Here is a 27,764-nt window from a genome sequence, read left to right as displayed (position 1 = left end):
ACCGAAGTCTCTATACCAGCGGTTCTCAACCGCCGGGGGGCCCTCGGCCCCCTAAGGGGGCCACAAGGGTGGGCTAAAATCTGAATTTACTTCTCACTTTAAAAGAAATCTCACAGTTTTTCCTGGTTTGCTGCTCAACAAGGTTATTTCGCAGGGTGTTTTCGCTCTCTTTAGTACAAATTGTTTTAACATAATGGGATTTGGAATCTATCAATGAAAATAACCCTATAAATACCTCTGGAATATTAAAGTGGGGGCCATGAGTGCTAAAAGCCTCCGAAAGGGGGCCACGAGTCATAAAAGGTTGAGAACCACTGCTCTATACCAAGGACCCCGTTCTAGCCATCTCACCCAGGGTGTAATAAATCGGTTTCTAGGACTGGTTTTATACATTTGGAATAGAAAACTCGAAAATTAGCAGTCGGCCATGTTGATTGAACCAGAGTGGTTTCATGCGAAGAAAACAATCTCAGCATGATAATCAATAACACATAATTTAACATCAAATTGAGAGACACTTGAATGCATGTCAAGTTATTTATAAAATCATAAAAAATATACCGTAGTTTACTGGAATAATAACGGTATATTTGCTCCAAAACTCTTGATAGTTGGGCAAAAGTATACAAAGTCACATTTTACCAAAAATAATTTCGCTGGAACTCTTGATTTGTATATTGTCAGATGCTTTGTATTAGGTAATCCCGAAGTATGTGAACCAAGATGGCCGACACCGGAACATAGTGGTGTACCAAGTCAGGGTTAGGTCATAATTTTATTCCATTTTCCTTATTTTAGTTCTATTACGAGTTCGGGGACTAGCCAAGTAGTATTTTTACCTGAAATTATCACCTCACCCTAACCTGGTATACATACTATGTTCTGGTGTCCGCCTTCTTAGTTCACATACTTTGGGAGTTCGTTATATTCTACAGAACTTGGCTTGGTTGCGTGATTATAAAAATAAAACGTGAAAATGATATTGAATATTGATAGATATATACAGTGGTGGTTGGTAATTAGGAGATCAGAACAATTGTATAGATCTATTGGAATGTGGTGTACAATATGCCATGGAAGTAATATAATAAAATGCATAAGAACAACATTGAAACTCAAGAATAATAATAGATTTAGTTGTGGTTGACTATTAGGACCCAGGGTAGAAATATTTATACAAATAATCTATACAGTGTAATTCTAGAGCTCAATGACACAGGGTTGATTTGGGATTTTTTCGGTCCTCCTGAAATATGTGCAACAAGATGGCGCACAAACTGATAACTCTAATCTGGTACACATACTATGTTCAGGTTGTGCATCATCTTGGTGCACATACTTCGGGAGGACCAATTCTTTAAATCAAATCAGACTTGATTAATTAATTTTTTATTAAGGTATGCCGCAATGGGCATTTCGGTATAACCTGTCAATTTTCCGGTATCTTGACTAACACAAAAATGCCAGTTTATTCAACAAATTATAATTAATAAAGAATGAATGCGTGCGTATAAAGAGAGTTTCGCTGATTGATTCCACCAAATTCAATATATTGGCAATACAATCATCCTAATAGCGTAGTATTTGGACTTGATTAAGTTGGCATGTCTGATTAAAGAACCCAGGTCATATGCCACCTCACCCAGAGTGATGTACACAGTGCAAAACAGGAGTATTTCAAGCAATATATGAGTTTCATATTCATCATTGGATACTTGTTCAGAGTCCTATTCCAGGTATTGGTAGCCACAAAAGTTATCAAAAATGTCTCAACTATATTAATTTTAGCAGCCACTGATATCTAACGCTATGTAAGCAGCTACTATTTATATGGAATGACCAAAATCATTTCGGTTCGGTTCAACATTGCCTAACCAATCTGATGCACCATGGGTGAGGTGGGGGCATGGAATTTAAACATGATATGTGTAATCTGTGATGCCAGCACAATTACGGTAAGTCGTGTGCTTTAGCTGCCTGGGTCATTTTACTCATTTCACAATGGCACAGATACATTTTCTCAAAATATTCACAATTTTCGTCATTCATCATATGAATTAATTGATCAAGAACATCATTTGCACAATGGCTACATTGATAATGCGGATGGCATTGTTTTGCCCTTCGTCGTAGTTTTGATGAAGACGAATTCAATATCTCAGTTCAGTATTGTATGAAGAGGAATCGTGTTGCAGGAAATCTTTTAGGATATCTTTAACTTATTCAATTTCAGTACTAAATAGAAAAAAAAATTATTATGAGAAAATATTGGAAAAAGCCAGAATTTGTTAATTTGTGCACTATAATAGGGCAGCTTATTCAAACATGCTATGTTTTGTTATATTCATTATATCTATCCAAGCTACACATTCCTCAAAATACAAAACTAATTTCTACACTTCACTGGTAAAATTTCAGTGTCTTTGAAAAATATTAGTCATTTCCATATCAGTGGATGATTGTACAGAGCCTTGTCTCGAGGTAAAAACGTAAAAATAAACGCGGTATAAAAAACTATTAATTTCTATATTATTCAAATCACCATATTCTACACAATTAGCACTGCAATAGTGAAATGGCAAAGCAACTACTTGAAATCATAAGAACTAGGGTGAGATAAAAGTGAGGCCTTGGTCTTATATTATTAATTGAAACTGCACAGCACACAGAGTGTCTCATTGAAAATAGCGATTTTGAGTTTTCATTTAAAAGCTTTTAAAATTATGTAATTGTGATATCATATATGACGATATAGTATTTTATGATGTCCATAGGGCTGGGCTTTTCAAATCGAAAATTTGAATCGAATAGTAAAGTATTAGAATCGGAGAAAATTTCATGTAAACAAGCAAGCAACCCTTTATCAACCTCCGATACCAATGCAAGTTCATTACTCAATTCTGTTTCAAGTGATGATTATCTAACTTGTTATTTCAAGAATTTGAGACTATTCATATGAATGCATGTTGGGGAAAGTGGGCAAAGCAATATTTTGCCAAATGAATAAAACTATCTCACCCGTCCATCATACTTGAATCCTTTTGCCTCCAATGCTTCTTTCAGTTTCATTGTATGGTTTGGATCTGGATATCCATTGCTGAAATAAAAAAGAATTCATGAACTCTGTTTGAGCCTGTTCCTAGAAAAATAATGGAAATTTGGTAAGTTTTCTGTTCAACAATAACAGATCCTGCCCGGAGAGTATTGAAAAACAGAATTGGGTTCTAGGAATAAAAAAATTTCGGCGCTCCTGAAGCATGTGAACCAAGATGGTGGACACCGGAACGTGGTATGCGTACCAGGTTTGGGTGAGACCGTAATTTTATTGCAATTTACCTTATTTTAGTTCTATTACGAGTTCGGGGACTAGCCAAGTGACTCTGAAATTATAGCCTAACCCCAACCTGTTACACATACTATGTTCCTGTGTCCGCCATCTTGGTTCACATACTTTAGGAGTACTAAGATATCGTCTGAGAAATCAAAAAAAAAGTCATGATGGCTATAAACTATGGTTCGACAAACATTTAACTTTACCATAAGAGGCCATTTTAGTTTCTGTTAAAAAATTTGATAAAAGTTAATGTCAGAGATTTCGACTTTTGCTTCAAATTTTAAAAGTCTTAAATTAAAAAAATAATTAATAAAATACGACTCGAGTTTTGAACTCGATACCAAAAAAATGTCAAAACTAACTTCGCTTTCTGCTCCCGTCACAGGTCCTTACAATTTCAGATAAAATGAAAATCATGCTGACTCATAAATTCATAGCAAATAATCTTCTGTACACGATGACCAGGCAGTTTTATTAACATAGTTGGTCAGAGTGAATTAAAAGAATACCATTGGTACCAATACCATAATTTAGATATCTAATCTATTCAATATATACAAGTCGTAGTCTTAATGGTTGAGTGGTTGTTTGGAATCTTTGGATCAGACCCTGGTAGTTTAAAAACATTAAGTGCCTTTAAATGAAGTAAATCATCTTCATATAAATTCAGATGAGTTCAGTTTTCTTCTGAGCAAACCCAAGAAAAAAACGACTGGATAAAACAAAATAATTTTTGGAAAGCTATTTAATCCAATATGCCTTTTAAGCTTTGCAAAGCGTGAAAAATAAATTTCAATATCCTTATTGGTGAAATTTATTCCCTATAATTTTATTAAGCTAATAAAATTGGACTCCCAAAAGAACTTTGTGTTATAGTGCAATACGAAGAGATAACAAGATTTTTAAATTAGTTTTATTCCTTCCTATTTCCTAACATTTCATGAGGTAAATACTCATCAAGCATAAAACACACAAAATACTTACTTCTCTGGTCCTCCAGTTTTATTAGTCTTATGAGGAAACTCATCGTTCCAAACAATTTTTCCTCTTCTGTCACCAACTTCCTGAATCTTGAAAATCAATCCTGCATTGAAGGCTTGATAGAGTATGTTGTAACATATGTTTCCCTTATAAGTATCTGGCAAATACTCAGTGAATTCTTGAGCTTCATATGAAAAACCCTGGAGAAACAAACATAACTAATCATCTCTCATACCTGGGGGTTTGTTAAACTGATATAAATATCAGAATATCTATGAAAGTTTAGCAAAATTTAAAAATCTTCCGACAAAATACTTGGTGTTTCTAATAAATTAATTCAACTTGACAACCCAGCAACTTAATTTAACATTAAAATCAGAAATTATAAGGAAGCCCGCTAAATATTTAGCTTGTCATGATTTTACTGCACCATTGAATCAAATTCTAAATTAAACATAGAAGAACTAAATTCTATGAACAAATTAAATTTAAACAAACCATGAGTTTCAACAAGCATGATCTATATATGGCTATTTTATGATTTTACTGCACAAATGGGTTCTCTAATCCAACTTTTTCTCAATAACAAACTTTTCAAAGATTTAATTTCTATTAGAACTGAATTCAATCAGCATACCAGTTTAAATTAATTATAGATGGACAAAGCATGAACCAGAGTCAACCCATATAAGCATTATACAAAATACTGACTGATTCTGTATATTTCTATGAGAAGCAATAACTCATGTGAGTGAATGCAAACATTTAGCAATACTTCTTTCAAGCTTCTGGACTGTGCAATGGCCTAACGCAGTGGTTACCAAAGGGTGTACCTCGGTGCACTAGTGTTACGCAACAATAGAGATTGACACTGCTTGCTGCAATTTCCCAAGCTGCAGTTTATTTATCTGTTGAGTTTTTTTAAAGTTTCAAAATAAAATCAGGCAGAGAAAAGTTGACATTAGGCCTATATGTTTACAAACATAAAGTACACATTAATGATCACAATATTGAATTTTATCCAAATCTTTTTTCATTAGTGCACCATGCCACCGTTAGCAGTTTTTTTCCTAATAATTCAGCGCCGCACAAACAAAAACGAATATAATAATATCTCCTTAAATAGCTCTGTCTAAATAGCTCAAATTTCATTAAATATAAGATATGACAGAAATAACGTTTTATCCTGGGGAGAGAAAAGCCGATAAGAGACGTAATCAAGTGGCGAACCACAGCCTCTCATCCGGTTACCAGTCTATAACACGTAAGAGATTGTTTAGCCAGTTATTCGTTTTCGGAAGCATGGACTTGATGGTGTAGGAGGCTGTAACAGACCAGTGATTACGTGAATCAGCCTACTAAATATTTGTGACTGCTTGTATAGGGCCTTGTTCAGAGCAACAGGCATGAATAAGCATCGCATAAAAAAGTAACATGACAGTACTATTATAAGGGATGTCTTTGCCATTATATCAAAATCACCATCTTTGGAGCATTTATGAAATCAAAGGGTATGACAGAAATTTTTCTATTTTCCATCCGTGTTTTTGTTTACATCATGTTGTATTTAGTAAATTTTAACATATATAATATAATGATTTTGCTTCTGAATTGACAACAAGATATATATTTGTGACCCCTCAATCAATCGATCCAAGAAATTCACAATAACAATAATTGTACCAAAGAATTCTAGGCAAACTATCAGATTGTGGGTATCCTTAAATATTACTTTCAACAAATTATGATTCTTCATTTATTGCACTGGTATTTGTTTCAGGAAAGAAATTTTTAAATTAATTAACGCTCGAATATGCTAATGTGTAATGGGGATTGATATTAAGAACAAGAACCTTCATGATTAGGATTCTTGATTCCAGTAAATCTGTAATTTATTTTCCAACTAACAATTGAATTTGCTTCATAACTCACCTTTAGACTTCCAGCAGGAAATGAGTAGGTGATGACAAAAGTCCCTACCGAATATCCTGGCAGTGATTCTTGCAAGAAACCTGACCTCCTCCCACCAGACGGTTGTTGGTTGATGATTCTTAGACCAGAAGTAGTTTGACTTGATGACTGAGATTCTGCACCTGGATAACAGAAACCAAAACTTTTAGCAAAAATAATGTTTGTTCTTATTTAAGCAAAAATGCTTGTGATTGAGGGGTTCAATGATATTTAAAATGTACCATGATATGTAAAAATTATAAATTGAAAGAATGAAAATTATGGTACCTAGATGTAATTGAGCTTTTTTGTGGTTATTTGGGTTTCGGAACAATGCCATGGTCTAGTGCAGGGAGGTCCAAGTTTGTCGGCTTCGCGGGTCACGCTATTACTTTTGTATTTTTCACGGGCCACAATAGTGCCAAGAATGGGTCAACAGTGCAATACAAAACAAGCACTTTTATTGTTATTGCACATTGATCATTATTTGTCATTTATCAAGCTAAAACATGCAAAACCACCAAAAAAACTCACTAAAATGTGCAACAATCTTACAATATCTACATTTAGTGTGAGATTTCAAACTCTTCATAACAGAGAAAATGCCGTTTTAGATTGTCACCAACACAACTTGCACACATATCAAGCAAGCATTGGGTTATTTCCTCTCCTATATTCAGTCAGAAATCTGTTTGAATTGGTCAGATTTCTTTTCAAACTCATGTTTACAAAAAAACTTACAAATAACTGCAGATTACCTGATTACGGAACTTTATATCAAATTTGAGATACAGGAGGGTAATACCTAACTTTTCTGACATTTTTTGTAATACTGTTTAGGCTGGTCGCGAAAAACCACCTGGCAGGGATTATATTGTCCGGCCATAAAATAATATTTATTTATCAGGCATAGCCGACCTAGGTTGATAGATTCCTCATTAGATTTTTAATTTTCTATTGAGCCTATTTTGTTCCTGACTAAAAACATAGAAAGCCAGTTAACAATTTAGACTAGTCAAGCACATTATCTAACTTCGCCAGTTGTATCAGCTAGCCATAACACTAGTCAGTTCAGTGACACTAGTGATGTAACAATATGTCGAAAGATTTTTTTTGGCAATTATTATGACGAAACAACACAAAATGCGATTTTTTGTTTACCCTCCCGCAAAGAAGAGGCGGGCCACTTGTCGCCCGCGGGCCTGGGTTTGGACCACTCTGGTCTAGTGGTTAGAGCGCTGAATTTAACTGTGAGATGGCATTACAGATTACACATCACTGGTTCAAGCATGTTAGGTAGGCAATGCCTCCCTCAGAGGGAAAAATATACTTTATTTTTTAAATAAAATGCCTTTCAACATATCAACAGTGGCTGCAAGTATGTGGCCTTGTTTACTAATTAACGTCTTCTAAAAATATTTAATGGAACAAATTTTTGAGACTAGAATTAAAGAACAATACTGACATAGGCAACTTCAAATATGCCGAGTCGTGAATTTATTCAGTAACAGACACCTGGGTCAGAGACATCAGTTGGATTGAAATTTACTTCATTTTTATAAAATTTATTCATAGATACGGTTTTGGAAAGCCAGGGCTTGTAAAATTAGCGCAATTTAGTTTTGTACCTATTAATGCACTTGAACATAAAAAAGGTCTTCAATATTATCGTATTTTTTCGCCGATAGCCAATAATCTGCAGCGAATCTTTAGCCCGAAAATGAAAGTTTTGATAAGAGATATTCCAAATTCAGTGTGAGAACCCTGATTCATGAAAACTGACTGGGAAGGCTCGTTATCCCTAATTTTCAGTATTTAACATATGACAAACCTTCACTCCTATTACCATTAGGTGGTGTGGAACTGACAGTGTCATAACCCGATGCACCTCCAATGGTAGAAAATCCTTTCTCATCATCCTTTGAAGAGCTTGAATCTGGTAAAGCCAAGGGTTTCTCTGCATTTGGTTTTTCTTCAGCTTTTGAAGATAGACGGGAAAATAATTCGTCCATCAGCGAATCGTAACATTTATCCGACTTTTTTACTAAGGGTTCGAGTCGAACTGTCTCTTTGAGAAACTCGAGAGATAAGTCTGTGAGTTTAATGAAACTAAACAAATCTTGAAAGATTTTTCTTCGGTTTTTGACATCATGTTTCACCCATTTCATCATTCCCTCATATTTGACAGCCTCCGAAGAATACTTTGTGCCTGAAGATTTGAAAAGTCTGAGTATGTCATCCTTACTGATATCAAGAAATTCATTTTTCTTGCTAATTTGTTCAAAATTTGTCTCCAAGTATCGATTAATGGAATCTTTAACTGTCATTTGTTCAGGAACCTGATTGGTTTCAGAAAGATTCTTCAAGATAAAACAGTTGTCTATATCAAGGCTTGTCTCAAGTTTTTTGACGTCAGAAAATAATGCAGTGAATACGGATTTCTCAGCTGTTTTATTGTTCTTAACAATGGGTTCTTTGAGGACAGTTTCCAGAAGAAATTTGAAGGGAAATTGCTCGATCTTGAAGAGTTCAGAAACATCTACGTTATCTTTTCCTTTTGCCCATGTTACCACAGCTTTCCATAATGTTTGGTAAGTCTGGTTACTTATGTAATGCAAGAGATCTGATTTGGTGATGAATGGAAACATCTCGGAAGAAATAACAGATTCGAAATTATCAATCACGACCTGTACGGCTTGTTGTTTTATATCAAGACGATCGTACATTTGGGCCAAGTTGATGACAGAGAGACAATTTATCGGAGAAATGTTAATTTCCAAGAATTGAAAACAAAGATTTGTTAATTCCTCCATTTGTAAAAGATTGGAAGCATGCAGGATATGCTGAATGTTTTTTATTTTCAAATCTGCTTTTCCTTTATACATGAACTCTACGCATTGTGCAATCCCATCCTGATCGACATCCTCCATATTAACATGACCGTCATGAACTTCTTTCAAGTTACTTGAAAACATGGATTCAAAGTATTCTGAAGAGGCTGCCAAGACAGTACGATGCACTCGGAATGATTTTTCACCGACGTTGATGTTGAAATCGCAAAGAAACCCTTTCTCTTTGAACCTATCATATGATGTCATGAGACGATCTGACTGTTTTGCTCTAGCCTGGTCTATTACTTTCGAATTCATCTTCATACATCAACAGACACTTACAATTTAATCCTTAAACTAAGATCTAAAAATATTAGTTTAGTTTTTTATCGAGGATAAAATGCACAAACACACGTTTATCTATTACAAATTAGCTTCAACTTTACCAGTTCAGCTCACAAACGACATTAAACATTGTGTTGATAAGTTAATAATAAGTATTTGTCTAGATCAGTTGTTCCCAAAGTATGCGATATCGCGCCCGATTGGCAAATACGATACAGAGGGATGAGAATAACCTTCTTTCAATAGAATTTGTAATTTCTTTTGATGGCAATACTGTATTATCCATCTATATACCAAGACCAATAATTGCACTCTTGAATTTTGATGGCTGTTGTACACTAACAATATTATAGTCATCACAAATATTGTCATCAGATTGCAATTTTCGAATTGTGCAATTTTTACTCTTAACCCTCAACAGTTTGAGACCCAAATTTTGGAGTCCTTCAAATTTTTTGACCAGTTCATACAAGCGTGTGACCTCTGAAAACATTTTATTACAAAATACCAGCAGTAAGTAAGATGTAACTGCACATACGTTACCACAACATCAAAGGGCAGGTGTTTATTGTATAATAGAGACAGATTATTCGATTATTTGGTTCGAATCAAAAAATTATTCGATTTTGGACAGCCCTACTGATGTCTCTTCCCTGGTATAATAAGTCAAATATATACATATATCCCCACATATAAGCCAACCCCCATAAAAACGTCCATAAAAGAGTGAATTTGTAAAAAAAAAAAAGTCATACGAGCCGACGCTGCAAATTGTAACACGCCGTATGGACCTACTATCACAGCAAATTGTTGCAGATTGAATTAAGTTAGCATAATCTCTTTTCGTTTGAGTCCGATCAGAGTTATGCACGTATAAGCGGACACACAATTTTGGCAACTTTTCTCTAGTTTTAAACTAAGCTTATATGTGACGATATAGTACTCAATCATTTACCAAATCAAAAATCACAATAAGTCATCCATAACTCTGCTGAGACTTCAGAGCATAATATAATCTGATTCCCTGATGCTGTAATTACATGCACAAATTGGTACACTTTAAAAGCTGTTTACGTATTCTGCTACAGGTAATATTTTATATCAAATCAGTTTTACGCTATTAGTCTACAAATTGAAAGGTTCAGACAACAGCGCTAAGTTCAATTCAAACTAGGTTCTGTCACTCATATTAATTTTGGATAATTGATTTTTCCTAATGCCAACCTTGCCATTCATTGTATCCTGGAATCAAAAAATATTTATCTCACACAAAAGTATTTACTGCAGCGGCTCCAAACCGGGGGATACAGAGCGGTCGGAGGAGGACGCAGAATTGATTTCCCATCTGCCTTTACAGGAAAACTCCCCATTCTTACTAGTTTCATTGCCTTATATGGTTATTTCACAAGGTGTTTCACATTGTTGAGCATGAATTGTTTGAGCATAATGGGATTTGAAATCCACCAATAATAATAACACTATAAACAGAGGGGCCATTAGTGCTAAAAACTTCCGGAAGGGGGCCATGAGCCCATAACTATCTCCACATGGGATTCAAACCTGCCAACCCAGGCAGAGTAATCAGAACATATTCCTACCACTTAGCATGATGAGAAAGAGCGCTGCCAATATATTAATATACTGATCTGAAGAATAATATGAATGTTGAATTTGTCATACAAATTGATTTACTGAGCACAATCTTGGACTTTTTAAATATCCTGTTGTTCACTAATTCTCTGATATGTTTACAAGTTCTTTAAAATAACATTATCTGCTTTTCAATTTAATAATGTGCAACAAAGTTTGGCTGGCAACAGTTTTCTATGTTAGTTCATGCATATGCAACAATCAAATTTGTAAAAATTTTTTATTTGGTCATGAGGGGCTGGCTTGCATTATTTTGGTAATGAAAAAAATCAAAGAGTCTACCAGGTCATAGTAATGTACTCTATCGAAGTATTTTATCTATGTTAAAATGTAATACTGCAGGAAATCCGTTTTTTATAAGCGGTATTCGGACATGGCCTAACTGTAGCATACATGATGCAAACATTTTTCGGTTTTGTACCATTCCTAGTATATGCAAGAGAACTGCTAGTCTTTCTGCTATTACAGGGTAGATCTCATAAGTCTGTAATTGCTGATCTGTACAGCTTGTTCTACTAATCAATCCACACATTTTATGCAATCAAATATTTCAATAAACAATGCCAGTATTCCCATACCAAAGTTGGATTAACCGTACTGTCAGACTGTTCTGACAGTGACATCCTGGTGACAAAATAACTGGACATGGTTCGCCATACAATTTATAATCCAGCTTATCAAGGTCATTTATAATAACAACAAATATAGTAATATAAATACACCAGTTCAGGAAAAATGTAAGTAAAACAGAAAATAGCTAAAAAGAGATTTATAACTACTTACAACTACCACTTTCCCAGCACTATTACAGCTGTTGTGAATCAAGCAGGAAACAAGAACTAGTAATCCTGGGGTTTTCAACGAAATCCTACACAGTAAAAAAGCTTCTCATCAAAAATATTTTTTCAAATTAACAATTTATAATCCTACACACAATTAAAGTTTACAGACAATAAAACAAATTTTTTATATTATTTAGACTTATTCAGTAATTAGGGGTAATATTCGCAAACCATGGAAGACTATACGAAAAAGATTAGATTTATGGGGGGAACATTATGCTACAGGGGTGGTGATTCCTCTACGGCCCATGGGCCGGGGACACGGCCCATCTAATTGGGCCACATGGGCTGTGGCACATCAAGCTATGGGCCGCGGCCCCATCAAGATAAGTTCAATTATCTTACCAAAATTTTCAATTTTCACAAAATTGTAAATATTCGAACCAAAAAAATAAAAATCGTGGGATGCCACCAATTTTTTTTCTTACGATAAGCCTTCATATAAAAATGAAGCAAAATACTAGGCAACAGAAAAGGATACTCGTGTAGTCTGTGTACCAGGTTAGGGTTAGGACAAAATTTTGTTCAGATTTTTCACATTATAGTTCTATTATGAGTTCGGGGACTGTCTGTGTTAGCCAAATGAATAGTCCCTTTGCACAACTTGATGGGCCGCGGCCCGTAGCCTGATGGGCGAGGCCCAATTCGATGGGCCGTGGCCCCGGCCCATGGGCCGTAGAGGAGTCACCACTTCCACTCACATTATGATTCCATGAAAAATATATGCGAGTCTGAAGGTTTAAAAACAAAATAAAATACCATCAGAAACTTGCTAATTACTTTTGACAAAGATTTTTAATAGTCACAAGTTGAAGTACAAAAAAACGGTGGGCAACAAACTTTATGAGAAAAATGTCCTAAGAAAAATCAAAAATCTATTTCACTCACATTTAATGCAAACTCAACAATTTGGGACCAAATTCAAATATCAATTCGCTTTTGGAAGTAACTTTAATCACAAGCATGTGTTTTATTCACAACTCTGTAGAGGCTTTGAAAATCAACAAAAAGGAGATTTTTTCCATATTTGGCGGGGACAAAAATTTGATACAGTGATTTTGAAAAATTTTTGAGGCCACGAGTATCATATAATAAATGATCAAAAATGAAGTGTGACCTAAGGGTATATAAGCCTTCAAAATTTTAGATGACTTCCACAGTCTTTCGCGACTCCTTATCTATTGTTAAGAATCTCTTACTTGTATGAACTCTTATGTGTATATTTACATTTCTTACGATTGTCATTATACACGTTTGTCAATTTTTTGTGCTTTAAATTTTGTGTTTATTCTTGCATGTTAGAAATAAATCATCTGAATCTGTAAGAATAAATTTTCGTGTATTTCAGTATTCTGCTTGCCTAGAAGAAAAAAACAATGACAAGACAATATGGAGCTAATCATTCAATAAATTTAATTTTGATCTTATAATACAAAACAATGTAACAACAGCAAACCACACGGAGAGCAAACATAACTTAGGATGAATTTGAATATGTATGTGAGCACCATATCCACCCAACATGACGACAAATGCAATCTAAAATTATGAGGTTTAAAGAAATTTGTAATAAAAATATTTGTAGCAAGGCAATAGATTTCCAGCAATACTAAACAAAACCTGGTGTCCATAGTCATGTTCGCAGTGGACGCACGAAAACATGTTATAAAAAATAAACTACCTCCTATTCCAAACATCACTAACCAACAACCCATCTCAGCATGAAATATGTCCTTCATATTAATGGAGATCGGTTTAAAAAGCACACAAACGCATATCACAATTCAAATTTCAATATATTAGAGAATCTATAAAATGCTATAGAAATTTTATGCAATATTTGTTCATGTTTTCACTCCCAACAGGGCAAGCAAACACTGACTTGTAAAGAGCTAATTTTTTTAAAACAACCTAAATTTTTTTTGGGGTCGATATTGTCTACTCAATTCATTACACACTAGATGAGGTGGTGTGCATGGAATCAAAGATGTGTAATACATGTTAACCACTGAGCCATCGCTTCTGATTGTTAGGGCATACATGATCCAAACTTTTCGTGAATAACTAGTCTTGTTGTTATTACTGGTTTGGGGATAATAGTGCATGTTTGTTTATGTAGGGACATGCTGTGTCTTCTAGTTTCGCAGAGTTGTGAAGCTAACTATGATAGACAGAAACTTTTATAGCCACCGCACATTAGAAAACATGATGAACCTTGAAGAATCTGGTCAAACAAATGTTGGTTTAGCATAGTTAAAATTGGACCAAGTTAGTACACTCATGCCATGAATAATTCATGATAGTTTGCTGTAAGTGTTTATTTTGAACCAGTTCTTTAGTGGCGCTTATAGCGCTGAGCTTAGTTCACTACGATCAGAGTCTGCTCCGAATTGACCCACTTGAAAATAAGCAACAAAGCCGACATATTTTCAATCTAACTTCATTCAATCCTTTCCCTAAATTTTCTAGATTTAATGGGTGTTCATGATTTGAAAAATGTTCCGAATAGAAATATTAGATTAACTATGTATTGGTGACGCTGTTGTTCACAGGGGAATCCCCCATTCAAATCTAACATTCCAAGATTCCTCAAATTCCGACCATTCGACCAGCCGTTACGTGAACCACCAGTCCAGCATTCTTCTCCCACATAATCAATGCGACTGGAATTCGAACATCACGAGACCAAAGCCCATATATACCTAAGTTGCGCAACAATGGAAATTGGCCGCCATTTTCGATTAACGTCGCCTGCGAGGTTACGGCGGCTCTGCCTGATCCTCGGCTAGGCTGGTACCTTCTGCTATAAAATTATAGTCTGCTCGGCGTCTAATTGTAGCGGGAATAGCAAACAGTGCAACTATTGAAGCTATCAGCAGATGCCGAGAGAAGAAACAAATGGGAAAACAACTGTAGAGGCTGGAAATCCGGCCCTGGCAGTTCGTTGTGTGAGGTTAGTCAAACGAATGGCCTAATGTCAAACTGACATCAGGAAAGACAGGCTAGTAATCTGCAGGCTGTACAGAGTTTTAGGATGATGTCACATTTAAATATTATTTACATCACGTTGCCCATCCGACTCACTAAAGTTAGCCCAGAAAAGTTACCTAAAGTTAAGTTGAACTACAACAATTTTCTAAATGCTGGTTTCAGGTGTCAGATTAGGAAAACTGTATTTAAATCATCCTAGGTAATGCAAAGTCTGAAATCAGTGCATTGAATGTATAAGATTCACTGTCATGATTGCTTGGAGTCCTGCGGTCACAACAATTCATAGTAGCCTAATTAGCAGCAATATGAATAGATAATTCGGAGCTTAGTGGAAATAATGCTTTATCTTTTGAATTCTGATCTTCTAAACTGAATGCGTGTTTAGTTAAGTCACTGTCAATTTGAACGCTTGCTATTTCAAAAATACGTTCATTTTATAACCTACAACTCATTCCATTTTCAGACTCATTTTTGAAAAATATCAATTTGAACAGAAGTGGACGGATAAATGAGAAAAAATAAGATGGGATATAGATAGGGCTGGAATTTCAGGGAAAACCCTTTAACCGTTAACCGGGTAAAATTAACCGGTTAACCGCCGTGTGACGTTTGACGTAATAATTTATAATTTCAGCTTGTTACGTCACAATGCTTATAAAGCAATTTTGCGTGTTCTTATCCCGGTATCGCTTATTAAAATTATTCATGAATCGAGATAGTTTCATGATTGCTCTGCTGCAAGAGATAGGCAGCATGGTTCGGGCGTTTGGAAGTATTTTAGAAAACTTGATTCCGTTGTCAAACGTCATTTATGTGACAAATTATCAGTGTTCGATGTGCAAATTTTACTTCGAGATATATATCATATAAAGAAAAACGACATCAACTGCGCACTTGTTGTATGACATTGAATATCCGATTTTGCAATGAAATCGTGAACAATATATTTCGAAATCGACCGAAAACTGATTCTGAATTCATTATTGTCAAATTTCCATAATCAGCAATCTTGGTACTTCCATTATTTTTCACATTTATTGAGTCCTTCCCCACACAGTTAGTAATATTCTTTTGAATTAAATGTCACAAGAGATAAATTTGCGATCGTAATCATATTTGAAGAAATTGTACGGTAGAAGATGATTTGTACCCGAGATGTCAGTTAACGGTTAAAATAAATCGTAACCGTTAACCATCTGAAATCGGTTAACTATTCCCAGCCCTAGATGTAGACAATGGGGCACAGTGGAAAATCAGCTCTCATACTATCAAGCTCATACTGATACTACATCCGTGATCCTGTCCACGGTTCGATGTTTCAATCCGCCCTTCGGTGAGTTACAACGTCCCCGCGAACGGACAACGGACGGGTAGAGAGGCGCAAGCTATGGGGTGAAAGTGGTTTTGGGAGGTTGAAACTAAAATTTCATCATCCCAGTTTTTTCTACTTTAGCCTTTCCAACACGACAAACCACCGTCAGATATTTTTCAGCTATAGTGCATTGTAAAATATTCATAACGTTGGCGAGTTGATGTGCCTTCCGAATTTCGCCGTGGGATGGTCTGAAAATATTTGTTTCCTATGGGGAACAATGGACCGGGGTTCAGTGGGACATGCCGTACATGGCACAATTCGACAGTGTTTAATACAATAAGTGCTTAGAGACCTAGGGTTGCGTTATATTTTTTGTAATAGTATGGTTTCTTTCGACCTATGGCCCAATATAGAATATATTCGAGAACCAATAATATTTCCAGATTTAGATTCGAGGAAGAAAATAATCAAATTTGTTTGCAAAATTTTTTGTCAAAATATCTGAACTATTTCAGTTGAACATTGATTTTAAAAATATTAAATCTTCAAATTTGAAGTCTCCCTGTTCTTCAGACGAATATGCTGATTAATTGCTTATTTTCAAGGGCATACTTCGTTGAATTTCGACAGACTGACCCATTGTGCCCCAGGGTCTGTTCGAATGTGCCCCACAAGTGGGGTACAGTGGGACACCTGACAGACGTTTTTCAAAGCATTTTGGTAGTACGATATGTGTCGCAAGGGAATTTCTTAGTCGCTGAATAGAAACTACATTTACCCCTCTATGCATTAGTCCCGCAAACTTAAGTGAATATGCACAATTATTAACGGCTCAAAATATGCAAAAGAAAAAAAGTGTCCCAATCTTCCCCACTTTTCCATATAAGTTCATGCAATTTTTAATTATTTTCAGATTATGACAAACCTATGAATAAAATTCCTCTTGCCCTATCCAGTGTGTTAGTTTTTTTCAGTAATGTGTATGTACCACTGCCTACCACTGAGTTGCACTCTATTATTTTTCACGTTCAGACACATTCTCATCACATCAATTCTCTGATCCACTTTTCATATATAGCCAGCTTATTTTTTTCCTGATTATTATCTCGTCAAAACTCCATTAAATTTATTAATCAGTTAAGTATGAATTTCCATCACGTTATTCTGGCCCTTATTAGATTGTTTTATTTAACGAATGCAACGTTAACGGATCTCCCCCCCCCCCCCCCACGACGCTTTTTTTGTTTGTTTTAAAAACACACATTTATTACATTGCTTTTACCTAAGGATCCCCTCATTTTGTTCCCAAATTTATTGTAAAAATATTATGGTAATAGTTCAAGTTTTGCCACTGGTCATCTTTCAGTGTTAATCTCAATCACATCAGCGTATATGGTGGGAGCTGACTTCGATGGTCGTATCGCTCCCTCCTGTCCATACCAAATCCGTTTATATGCTGTGGCTTTTTCATTAATGACTGTATTTTTTGGTTGACAAAATAATAAATCACTCTTTCTCGTTGTACTGCCATTGGTAAGAACGTTTACAATTCAATTATGCAGCTAGAGTGTCTAAAAAGGGCGAATTTATAATGTAACATTGACATCAATATTTAGCTACAGTCGCATTTACTGTCGAAACATTTATCAAATTACATTTATAAATATAACATTTTGGTATAACGGCATGCCTCAGTGTTGCTCAAAGATTTAAAAAAAAAACTCTGACAATGATGCAAGAAGTGTTACAACACAGTTTTTGGGAGAGTTTGTTTGATGTTCATCCATTTTCAAAATACTAAGTTTAGCCTAATTGTGTAATGTAATTGAGCGAAAATTTTAGCAAATTACAATTACGCAGAATGAAAATGACTCATTACATTACAATTACATGAAAAACTGTAATTAATTAAATCAATTACAATTGATCCAACTCTGGTGTCTACTATCCCAATGGAAAAATCAACATTGAGGATTTGTTGCGCCATCAGGACGCCTTGGTTATCAGTAAATTCCGGACAACCGGGAGGCCCGACGTCGATTCCGGGACTGTCCCGGGACGGTTGGTAGACCTAGCATCATCAGGTCTTGAATAGTATTAGATTTTGCCTACTTTTCCGTAGGCTATATGTGTGTGTTGACTTGCATTGCCTATATATTTGTTTTAGTGTTACGGAAAATCGAAATGAACTTTACTAACCGTGCGTTGCGTCTATATTATGTTTGTTACCGAGCGGCGTGGGTTGTTAATGTAAGTGCCCCGTATTGGGTTCGATACAGATTGAGACGTCCTATCGGATTTCTGCGCCCTCGGAATATAACTACTGATTTAAATCTGCCCCAATAGCCTTTTAAAACTATCAAAAATTAGGCTTGTTTGCCCTACACTATCCGAGCCGAATTATCGAGAATGACGTCCATATGACGCCATAATGGGACAAGTTAGTTTCACGGGGTTGCGTAAAAGTACGGTGCTTGCCATCTTGTTGTTATGTAATATCATAGCCATTATATAATATGTTATATAATGGCTCTGGTAATATCTATGGGTGATCACTGCCGATTCTTATGGCGGTGGTATCACCATCAGCGGCGATAGAGATACCCAGAGATGTTTTTGAACGAGTTCGCCGATTTAGCTTTAGGGAAATATTTTCGGTACCGTATTTTAACAGATACCCGTACCGGTAGGCCTACTGTCAAAATTATCAACTTGGCAAGCGAATTTGTTAGAAAATTATTTTATATCTGACAAAGCAGGTGAATGCAAAAAGGAATATACCGGTAACACACAAGAGCCGTCAGCTTCCATTTTTGTACCGGGACCAGGAAAAGAAAAGTTATCATCAAGTAATTAATTTCATGCTGACGCTCGATATTTGGTCACAAGATTGAAGGTACCGTAGTCTATAATATTTTAATGGTTCTAATTAAAATATATAAAATATTTGTTACTGCAAGAAGGTTTACAACTTGCAGACATGGGTTGTAGTACAGAATATTATGGAAATACAGTTTGTTTTTCGCCAAACCTAAATAACAATTTTTATTAAATTGTATGCCAATCGGGATCCCATGGCCTGGTTTTTGGGTAGTATGGATCAAATGTGCATGAAATGTAAAACTTGTACGGTACTTGAAGACTTGTCGTAATTTTATGTTGATACTGTAATAAAATCAATATTTTATTTCAATGCGCCCTGATTTGTATCAATTAAAGTGACTGTGTCGGGAGTTCGGAAACAAGAAGTTCAAGATACAGAGATATATTTCTTATCATCATTATTCTCTCCATTCCAGGACTATGGTTTCCCAAACTCCTTTCAACTCAGCCTGGAGCACATATCAAAAAAATTCGATTGAAATGAATAAAGCTGCTGGACACAGACTCTAGTCTTGGGTATGAAAGATGTTTTATATCAAGATTTCTAACTCTTGTTTTCACTCTTTGTATTTGTGACATTCCAAGACAAACACTTGAAACTAAATAATTAATGCAAAGAAAATAAAATTTAAATGGTTCAAAGAAATTTGTCGAAAAAGTTCTGGCTGAAACAACTAAATCAATCGGATCAATAACCTTGCAATTAATATGAATTTTTTTCTTTTCTCCCGTTTTAGGTTCTGTACTGTTATTGTCCAACCTTTCTTTTCCTATTCTAATCTATCATAGTTGGGTCTGATTCAGGATATTAAAATTTTGAATATGAAAACCTTGCATTCATATACTTTTTTTGTGGTTTTATCATATTATTGGCCCACCAGTGAGCTAATCCTAAGTAAGGATTAGTTAGATGAGGCAATAGCAAGACATTACACACTGCGATAATGGACTGGTTTGAACTTCTAGATCAGCCCTAATCAGCCTAGTATCAAGCGAATGTTTCATGGGTGCTTGTCTACTGTCTTGCTTAGAGATCAGAAATAAAAACCTTGGTCAAATCGAGAGTTTTTTCATTCTGAATGAAATAAATTGCAGGTACTCCTGTAGTATGTGGACCAAGATGGCGGACACCAAAACGTAGTATGTGTACCAGGTTAAGATTAGGCAATAATTTGATTCCAATTTTTCTTATTTTAGTTCTATTACGAGTTCGGGGACTAGTCGAGTGACTCCTGTAGTATTTGTACCTGAAATTATGGCCTGGTACACATACTACGTTCCGGTGTCCGCCATTTTGGTTTGCATACTACAGGAGTACCAAATCGCACTGTAAATAAATTCATAAAATCCCATGTGGTAATTAAATTGGCATTCTTAATTTCAAAATAGGATGGGAAAAATTTTGCGATCCGATCTCCCCAACATGGAAACGATGATTTGCGAGTGTGACCGACCATCAGAACACATTGGAACTCATCATGATCAAGTACAGACAGCAGATGATGAAGTTTACAGGGCACCAAAAGTATCAACATTTTTTATAATCCCAGGGTGAGGAAAGTTAATTGCTTTATTAATATTTTTTTTAGAATGTCATGAATCTGAAGCGAATAAAAATAATTGGCTAACTAACACTATATCTGACATGGACTGGTAAATGGGCGTGAGGCCATCGTACGCCATGACTAAGTATTTTATTATTGGATGAGTATTTGGTTGTTTAGAAAGTGACAGGTATTTGGTTGTATTAAAAAGGGAATATTTGGTTGTTTTGAAAGTGTGAGGTATTTGGTTGTATTAAAATAGAATATTTGATTGTTATGAAAGTGTGATGTGTTTGGTTGTATTAAAATGGAATATTTGGTTGTTTAGAAAGTGTGAGGTGTTTGGTTGTATTAAAATGGAATATTTGGTTGTTTTGAAAGTGTCGGGTATTTGGTTGTATTAAAATGGAAGATTTGATTGTATTGAAAGTGTGAGGTGTTTGGTTGTATTAAAATGGAAGATTTGATTGTTTTGAAAGTGTGAGGTGTTTGGTTGTATTAAAATGGACATCTTATCGGCTTTCCTCTTCTTCATGATAAAAATAATATCTTATCCTTAATATGAGCAATCCTAGTTGAATAAAACAAAGCTAGAAGACAAATTATTGGATTAGGCAAATGCTCTTAACCAGGGGAGGGCAAGGTTTTAGGACCAGGGGCCAAAAAGCAAAAGCAAAAATGGAAACCCGTATGCCTCCTGCCAAAACTAAATTTGATCGCAATCTCAACAAATTCTTCAGCTAAAACCACAAAATTTGGTTTTAGTTCGGTTGTGGCAGCATCAGGTGGCCAGATTAAATTGTTCAATGGGCCGTTCAATCAACCTTTGACCTATGCAAAAATGTGTGCGTAAAAGACCCAGTTGTGACGTTCCGCTTAAATCATTTTACACTTGTTTTTTCGTTTCAAACAAGACCAGTTAGTTGCACGCTAAGAATCTAGGTTTTCATTCACTTTTCGGTAAGTTTGCACGCAGGCTCAGACCTTTGGCGTGCCACGGCCACTGATTGCACGCCAGAATCTGTGATTGCATGCCCAATTTCTCGTGTAAAAATGCCATGAAATCCAGACTGGACTACCATTGGGTCTCGTGTAGTTTTGTACTTCTGGTTGACGAAGCATAACAATTTTTGCACATGTCAATCCTAACCCCCACCTGACTACGCCATCCAAAAATTATGTCATTACGACGCCACAATCATGTATAGACCTTGCTACGATTGTCCAAAATGGCATCTGCCCCAACTCACTCATAAAGAACTCACTATCGTCAGTGGTCTTTTTCATATCGGAATCGTTGCGATGAAAAAACGAGAGAGATAGCTTGCTCAATATCAGGTGATAGTCTGCACGTCTTGGATGACAGTTTGTATAGTTTGTAGGGCTTTATTAGGTCACTGTGACGTAATATTCAGGTTAGGATTGACATATGCAAAAATTGTTATGTTACACCCACTAGAAGTACTTTAGGTACGAAACTACACCCCTTATCATGGAGACTTCTAACTTTCTTTACTGTTTATTAAGATTTTGCTATTTATTGATAAAAGTACAACAGTCTGAAAGTTCAATACTATTGAGTATTTTGGTCCTTCAAATTATTGCCCAGGCCTCGTTTAATTGGGTTTTTGTGTGTGTTGGTGGTCAGGCACATGATATTTCTCATGGTTTAAACTTCTTTATAGGTTTCGCTTACTCCCAGAATTCTCCATTTTCAATTTTTGTGTGTTATGAAGTTTTCAAAATAAACCAAACTATTCCCGGGGGCAGGGAAAGTCAATAAGAGGGCTTAGTCACATGGCGAACCACAGTCTCTCGTCTGGTTACCAGCCCATGTTGGGTATGGGATTAGTTAACCAGTTTATTTAGGATGCATGGACTTGATGGTGGGAAAACCGTAATCGACCAGCCGTCACATGAACCACCCTGTTCCTTTGGGTATACAAATATGGACTCCTTGCTATCATATGGCTGTTCATGTGAAGGCTGGTTTGTTACTGCTTTCTCCATCGTCTAAGTGTGCGCCTGTAATGTAGATATGTAAATTAGCTTTAATATATTCTTATTGTTGTGCACAAGTCACACTCCAGCTTTTTCTACACTTTAAGTACAGTAGTTCATAATGTCATAGCTAATGAAATCAGTATTATACTAATAATAAAGAAAATAAGTAATACTACACCAAATACAGAGTTCTGTTCAAAATTAAGAAACTCCACCTTTGTTGGGAAAAGTGGCTTCATAGTATTTTGAGTTGTTCTAAACTTCTTAGGAAAACACAATAGTTAACCTGTGATTTTAAATCCTATTTTCTGGTTTGACTCTTTCAAAAATATTTTCAAGGCTCAGATCATAAAAATATTGTCCACGTCATCAATGATATCCTCGTCAAATAAGAAATATTTTAAATACAAACAACGAGCGTTTATGTGGGCTGCACTGCAATAATCAAACTTATCAATGCTCTCTAACATACACTTCCAAATGATTTAATTTCATCTTTTATCCCAGGATCATGACAGTGCTGCTGAAAGTCTTGCCAAACAGGCTTCAACTCTCAAGAAAGAGATGGAAGCGAGAAACACATATCAAGAAAATTTGATTGAACTGAACCAAATTGCTGGACACAGACCAAGGTCTACTTTAGTCTTAGGTACGACAAATTTTTACAAGCACCAGTACTAGCTTTGTTCATGTTTCTAATGTGATATTTATTTTTATTATCTTAACTTGCCTGTATGATATTTTCGGGCATAAATGTTCGATTTTTATTTTTACCGAACACTGGAGCCCGGCCACCAAACCATTCAGTGTGGCCCTTGTCAACACAAAAATTTCCCCATCAAGCATAAAATCTGAATCTAACAGTTATGTTAAAAAAGCTGCTCATGTTGGTAAAAATACATGTTTTCATTGTTTTGACTTGTGTTGTGTCTTTATTATTGGAACGCTGAGCAACAGTCGTATTCTTTTGTCTTTCTCGCATTGATTTTTTGTGTGGCCCGGCTAACTGTATGAAGTTGGTTATATGGTCAACCAAAAAATGTTGCACACCCCCCTTAATAGTAAAAAAAATAATAAAATGTAAATCTCAAACAAAGTTATGTTTGCCAAATTCCCATTTCTGTCTCCAAGGTATTCAGCAAGAAAATAATGCAATTCGGTCCCTACAACATGAATTCGATGAATTGCGACAAAGTTTGACCAACCACCAGAACGCATTGAAACTTATCATGACCAAGTACAGACAGCAGATGATGAAATTTACAAAGCACCAAAAGTATGTGGATCTTGTCAATGTATTTCATAATCTCAGGGAGAAGTAAGTCTATTGTTTTACTATAAAATGGCTGTATTATTACTGATAAACATTTAATTGAAGTTTCAGTCTTTCAGAATACCTTATGGTTCTAATACGAACAATCCTATTTCCCGTAGAAATGGCAAATTAAGGTATTTATCCTAGGCTTTTGGCCAGTTCAGTGCAGCGGCTCCAAAAGTTTACATTCAAATACGACAGTCTATATAATATATGTACAGGGTGTCCATGAAGTCCCTTTACAATTTCAATTTTGTTATGAGGTCAGTTCTCTTAACCATTTTTTTTTTAAATCGGTAATTGTTTAAGTATTGTTACTTCATTTAGTTCATCTGTGAGGGCCGAACAATATATGGTATCGATAAATTTCTTCCCAATTTTGAAAAATTTTACGACTTTATGGACACCCTATATATTGTCAATATCGAATACTTGTACTTGTATTCAGAACAAAATATACCTTTTATTAGGTTTAACATTATTATCAGACCTGCTACACTTTAAATTTCGCTATGTTTTGCAAGTATTAGTGTTAAGTATTGTACTGGGGTACCTTGAGCCTATGGAATGTTCCAATGGGGTTCCACCCCACCAAAAAGGTTGAGAACCAGTGGATTAGGCATATTGGAGCGACAGTTCTAAAAGCTAAGAACAACACATTATAGCATGGGGTGTGCAACCTTTAATACAGGAGGTCCAGATAGAAACAACTGGGTGAAACCTGTTACGGCATTGTAAAGTCGTAGGCATGTATAAACTAGACTCAGGTGTTGGTTTCGCAACGCACAGGGATTGGAATTACTCGCACGTACGAAGTTGAATTTAATTGAAAACTGACGGCATTATAGTATTTGTAATTTAATGTTAAAAATCCAAAGCCGTATAGCTGAATAATATTCACGAAGAATAATTATGAAGTTTTACTTGGATTCAAATATTTCAACAAAATCAATGAACCATGACTTGGCAGCATTTATAATTATTTTTATATCTTCCATTCTCAGCACCCAGATCACTGAAAACACTTATCAAGCAGAAAAACATATCAAGAAGAGAATATGGAACTCATTGATAAGGTATTGAGACCAAGGTTATTCTAACCCACAATTATGTTGTAGTGCTTGGTTACGCCATCCCACAACATTGGTTACCCTGGCTCACAATTCTGGTCCCACGTTTCAGTTTATCACAAATTTGATTATGGGGATTGGTTTTGATGTAAAAGAACATGTTATTAGTCCCATAGCTAAATTCATTAGGTATTTCCTGCCTAAAATCCCCTAATCGCTGTAAATATATGCACGATTAACCCTCTGACCACCACAAAATTGTGGCATGGTAAACTGTGGGAGTAACCTTGCATAACATTGAGCATTTTTTATGTATAATCTTATAGTAGAAACAGTGTGTACCAATATGTTTTAACAGGCGAACTAATTTTGTTCGCCTATTTTACATCAAGTTGTGTAAAGGGACTGAAACCTATGGGCAGGGGTATATTCACTTGGCTAACACAGACAGTCCCCGAACTCATAATAGAACTAAAATAAGGAAAATCGGAATTATGGCCTAACCTTAACCTGGTACACACACTACGGGAGTATCAAAATAAGCATCCTGATTAATTAAGTTCAGTTTATTATATATTTGCCACTGATATCCAACAATATGTAATGGGCTACTATTGTTTGAAGGACTGGAACCTTTCTTACTCGGCATTCTGTCATTAGTAATGCTGGAGGTTTGACAATATTTATTCAAGCAATATACCTCATCCACATGGTGGCGCCAAAGGTTCAAGTTATTTCAAAACAAAAAAGGTGGCAGTTTTATCTTAAAAGATATTAAATTATCTTTACATGTTCAGATCCACGAGATGGTTGCTGTGATGAGGCATGCTGCGGATGTTGATGATGAGCAATATCTCAGAGATTACGAAGAATTATCTCGATTGCAAACAGAAAATGACATTTTAAGAGAAATGCTGATGATATCTAGGAGTTCATTTGGATCAAGACTTATAACCACTGAACAGAAAGATTCTGAAGATACTGAAAAACAAGAGAATGAATCTGAAATGGTGCTCACTGACGATACTACTAGTGATAAGACAGTTATACATGAGGGGGAATTCCCCTAAGACTACTCCCCAGACAATTATTATATTACAATAGGGAGGAAGTTTATGTTCCTTCAAAGGGTACTCCCCTAGTATGTGTACCAGGTTCATAATTTAATTCAGATTTTCCTTATTTTAGTTCTATCAAGAGTTTGGGGACTGTCTGTGTTAGCCAAGTGGGTATAACCCCTGCCCATAGGTTTCAGTCCCTTTTCACAACTTGATATAATGTAGGCAAACAAAATTAGTTACCTCCATATTGGTACACATACTTCCGGAGCGTCCCTTACTCTTGTTATTCATTGTGTTTCTATCGAAACTCAGTACTGAGAAAATATATCTGGTTCATACAAAGTACTCTGCACAAGGCTGTAGGCTGTCCAGGGGTTCTGCAGGTTTGCATTGAAATCCTGTAGTCTATATCAGGGCTACTCAACTGGCGGTCCGAATCCGGATCATTAGCCCCACTTTTGAAGTTTCCTTTTATAAAAATCACTTTTATAGATTTAAAAATATATATGAAAAGAACTATAGAATAGCAAACAATCTTGATTAGCTAATAATCATTAGTCGGCCGAGGAATCGTGTGCTTGAGGAAGCCGAAATATAATGTCTGGAAAGTCCGGACCCAAATATTTTTGAAGTTTTGTATGCGGACCACCGGTAAAATAGTTTAGTAGCCCTGGTCTATATTATTATATTTATCTTGTTTAAATATAATTAAATACACGGATATAATAAGTGTGTTTCATGAGATACTTTCATTTTCTCAACATTAGAGGTGAGATCGGGCTCAAAAATTTCGACCCGGCCGGAGTCCTACTAATTAACTGGATTTGCAGGCTCGAAGCAAACCCGAAATTTCATATTTTAATAATTTCATATTTTAATCAGGAGATCCCTGAATTGTCATTGCAAGAGTGTCGTGTTGATGAGGCAACTTCTGTTTTTTTTTGCAGACCACGGTCTCTCGAGCCCAAAACACCCCATTTAAAAATAAAAGTAAGCGATAGAACAGCCAGACCCGGCTCGAATTTCAGGTTCGGGCTCAAGATCTTAGCTCTACTCTACATCAAATTTCCGTTTCACATTTTTTGATTGGCATATTATAATGTATATTCAGTTACACAGGTGTTCTTAAGCTTTTGAAATGTTTGTTGGGGTTCCTCTCCTCCATAAAGGTTGAAAAATCTTTGCTCTATACAAGAAACACTCAGAAGAACTCGAAAGAGGTTCTGGTTGGCACTCAAATGAACACAATACATTATTTCCAATGTCAATTTTGATGTTTCCAAATTCCACAACTTGAGCATTTGATGATATATGAAATAGGAAAGCAATAATATTTGCACAACTGTGACAGACTTAGCATTTTAGAGTTTTATACCAATTGGGGTTAGAGGTAAACAGCTGAAATTGCCCTTGTCCCTGTAGATGGAATTCTATAGCTAGTCTTATTTCTGGACAAAAGAAGTGAATTGTTTTCATCTTAGTTATTATCATACTGTGAAATGAAATTTTTATTTTTGGTAATTTCCTCGCTGTTCAGATACCTTCAGAATTAATTCTGTTAAATGGTAGTTCAACCACAAGCGATATGATCGAGTTGTCTTGTCCTAGTCCATACGCATTAGATATAGTAAATACAAGTTCTTTGTGT

At 35.6% G+C, this 27,764-nt stretch overlaps 3 protein-coding genes across 3 annotated transcripts in view; 1 reads left to right on the top strand and 2 right to left on the bottom strand.

Moving 5' to 3' along the window:
* The window catches only part of LOC120344624 (uncharacterized), a 75,953-nt gene that overhangs the window by 35,234 nt on the left and 12,955 nt on the right, over positions 1–27,764 (bottom strand). The gene's annotated exons all lie outside the window — the stretch shown is intronic.
* Positions 159–9,461, bottom strand: LOC144422701 (uncharacterized). The gene is made up of 5 exons (XM_078112428.1): positions 8,097–9,461; positions 6,248–6,408; positions 4,319–4,515; positions 3,019–3,097; positions 159–2,235 (listed from the first exon to the last, which is right to left on the bottom strand). Exons 1-5 carry the CDS (start codon positions 9,418–9,420, stop codon positions 2,230–2,232), a joined length of 1,767 nt encoding a protein of 588 aa, XP_077968554.1. The 5' UTR covers positions 9,421–9,461; the 3' UTR covers positions 159–2,229.
* On the top strand, positions 18,896–26,009 carry LOC144422708 (FGFR1 oncogene partner 2 homolog). The gene is made up of 7 exons (XM_078112452.1): positions 18,896–19,135; positions 19,539–19,638; positions 20,512–20,673; positions 23,178–23,319; positions 23,802–23,946; positions 24,990–25,061; positions 25,853–26,009. Exons 4-7 carry the CDS (start codon positions 23,235–23,237, stop codon positions 25,872–25,874), a joined length of 324 nt encoding a protein of 107 aa, XP_077968578.1. The 5' UTR covers positions 18,896–19,135; positions 19,539–19,638; positions 20,512–20,673; positions 23,178–23,234; the 3' UTR covers positions 25,875–26,009.

The sequence above is a fragment of the Styela clava genome, chromosome 5 (genome assembly GCF_964204865.1).
Source record: "Styela clava chromosome 5, kaStyClav1.hap1.2, whole genome shotgun sequence".
Taxonomy (NCBI): domain Eukaryota; kingdom Metazoa; phylum Chordata; class Ascidiacea; order Stolidobranchia; family Styelidae; genus Styela; species Styela clava.
Note: the sequence above shows the minus strand (reverse complement) of the source record. Positions and strands in the feature narration are given on the sequence as shown.